General features: G+C 55.7%; 1 protein-coding gene across 1 annotated transcript in view; it reads right to left on the bottom strand.

The window, feature by feature from the left end:
* PARP1 (poly(ADP-ribose) polymerase 1) overlaps window positions 1–2,364 on the bottom strand; it is a 133,469-nt gene that overhangs the window by 48,195 nt on the left and 82,910 nt on the right. Inside the window, exon 6 of the mRNA XM_015558953.1 lies at window positions 135–225. Within this exon, the coding sequence (XP_015414439.1) occupies window positions 135–225 (91 nt within the window). The remainder of the gene's footprint in view (window positions 1–134; window positions 226–2,364) is intronic.

A 2,364-nucleotide genomic window follows, 5' to 3' on the forward strand; every position in this document is an offset into this window, starting at 1 on the left:
CAGGCCTTTTCAGCAGCTATCAACTTGGGAATTCCTAAAGGTCTGGGTAAGGGGCACACACACCTCCTTGAGCTTTCTTCCCAGAGCGAGGGAAGAACTGGGCAGAATGGCCAAGGGCACAGCTCAGAACTCACCTTGAGAGCCTTTTCAAGCTTGTCTTTCTCTTTCTTAGGTTTCTTCTTGGGCACTTGGTCTAGCCCATCAACCTCGTCGCCTTTCCTCTTTCTGAAAGAGACACAGAATGTAAGAGAACCAGAGCCACGAGAATGCAGAGACATCCAACGACGTATCTTGTTATCTCAACTCTTCTCTGCGGCCCAGCTTGCCGCCTCTCAGGGAGTGTTTGCACGGACTTCATCCCCTTTAGAACATACTCAGTTGCCAAGGAGCGATCTCGGGGTTGCTCCAGAGCCTCAGGGCAACCCAGTACAGAGTCATTGGTAGGTCTGCCCATCCTAATGTCAGCAGCATATGACACCCGTGCCATTCCAAACCTTAAACCAGGGAACTGCTCCCCTCCCAACTCATTAAAAACCGGTGATGATCCTCCCAGCACCATTTCTCAGGGACACCCAGACACAAAGGAACATGTCCACAGGAGGCCGTGGGGCAGGAAACTGGGTCACGCAGGGGCCACAGGATCAGACACCAGGAGCACCCTACGGCCCTTCCTGCTGCCCTCCACTACCGCAGCCGGGGAAGAGGCAGCGCTGAGCCGCTGTCACCGAGTCGGCATCCAGGCTTTCTCAAGGTTAGCCAGGGGACACACAGGACTGGTATGCACCTGTGGGATCTCTGGGCCTCCACCAAGCTCCTCACTGAACCCCCACCCCCTCCCCTGGGCCCTCCACCCACACTTCGCTCTTGACTCCCGGGAGCTGCTTCTCCAGCGCTTCCTTATCCTCGGGAGCCAGCAGGCTGAAGCCCTTGAGCAGGCTCGCACTGTATTCGGGCCGGAAGCCCAGCTCCTCCCTGTGCTCAACAAAGCACTCGGGGTGGTACCAGCGGTCAATCATGCCCAGCTGGGGCTTCTCCGGGTCCAGCATCTTCTTGGACAGGCGCACCTGGCCCTACAGGAGAAACCACATGTGGGACTGAGACAAGGAAGGATGGGTGACACAGGACCGGGCAACCAAGCCAGCCCCTGCTCCAGCCAGCGAGGGCCTTAGGCTGCCTCAAGGGCCACGTGCGGGCTGCTGGGGGTCCTGGCACTGTTATACCACCAGTGACTGTGTTACCCTCAAGCCCCTGCTCCCCCATTTTAAACGGACTCAACTTCAACTAGTTATCTCTTTGCCCGGGCAAGTCAAGGACGTGGTAACTGTGAACCCTGAGAAAGACACCTACTAAGAAGGGCCCCTGGTGGTAACGAGGCTCCAATTAAAACAGAGCAAAACAGAGCCCAGCAGTGCTTCCTACTGAAGGCCTCTCCGCCAACTGCTCTTCAGGGAGAGGCCTGCACCGTGTTTCCGCCACTGGAGTCAGCACCGATAAAGGAGTTCCTGGAATCTTATTTCGACCAACAGGACTGAGGCCTTCCCCACCCAGAGCTGCATAGCTCTGGCCAATCAGAGTGGCTCTATTTTGACTAATCAGGACAGTGCCTCTGGACCAATCAGAGAATCTGGAGTCCTCATTTGCATGAGGATGTAAAAACTAGGAACCATCTGGGACCAGGGGCGGGGATTTCTGCCCACATAAGCCAGCTCCCCTCTGGCTAGGAGACCCGGAGGATGGGGCTGCATTTCTCCTGTGTGTCACAGCTGTGCTCTAGCACCACCACTGAGACTGTCTGGACGGAACGAAGTCTCCTTCTTCACTGCACCCCAAACTGGAGGTTCCTGTACCGTAGACGGGGCAACCCTGAGGACTCCACCTGCACCAGGACGCTACACAGCAGGCCCAAGAGTCTGAGGCAGGCCTCCAGTCCCAGCAGGGGTTTCCTGGCCCCTCCCCGACTCCCCTTTCTCCTGTTGACCTAGTCCTTCCATCCTGCCAGCTTCACAATTCCAGGCCTGACACTCCTAGGAGTTCCATGACCGTGAGCCCCAGACCCGGGCAACACAGCTGAGGGGTGCAGACACTTAGCAGAACTCCATCTCAGGCCAAGCATCACGCAACACACACAACTCCTGACATTGCCCTCAGAACCTAAACTTTTGCCTCAAATTTGTAGTGACTGAAGGATGCTGGAGATCTTTTAATAATGTTGTGATTTTCCTTTCTAAATCCCCCTGCCCATGTCCAAATTTCTGGCACAGCACTCCAAGGAGCAAAAACCTTAAACTAATCAAATGGAACTGTCCAGGTGGCGTCCCCAGTCGGCTGTTTTTCTTCGGGGACAATTGGGAGGAAAGGGTGGTT

Source organism: Myotis davidii, unplaced genomic scaffold, assembly GCF_000327345.1.
Source record: "Myotis davidii unplaced genomic scaffold, ASM32734v1 scaffold333, whole genome shotgun sequence".
NCBI lineage: Eukaryota > Metazoa > Chordata > Mammalia > Chiroptera > Vespertilionidae > Myotis > Myotis davidii.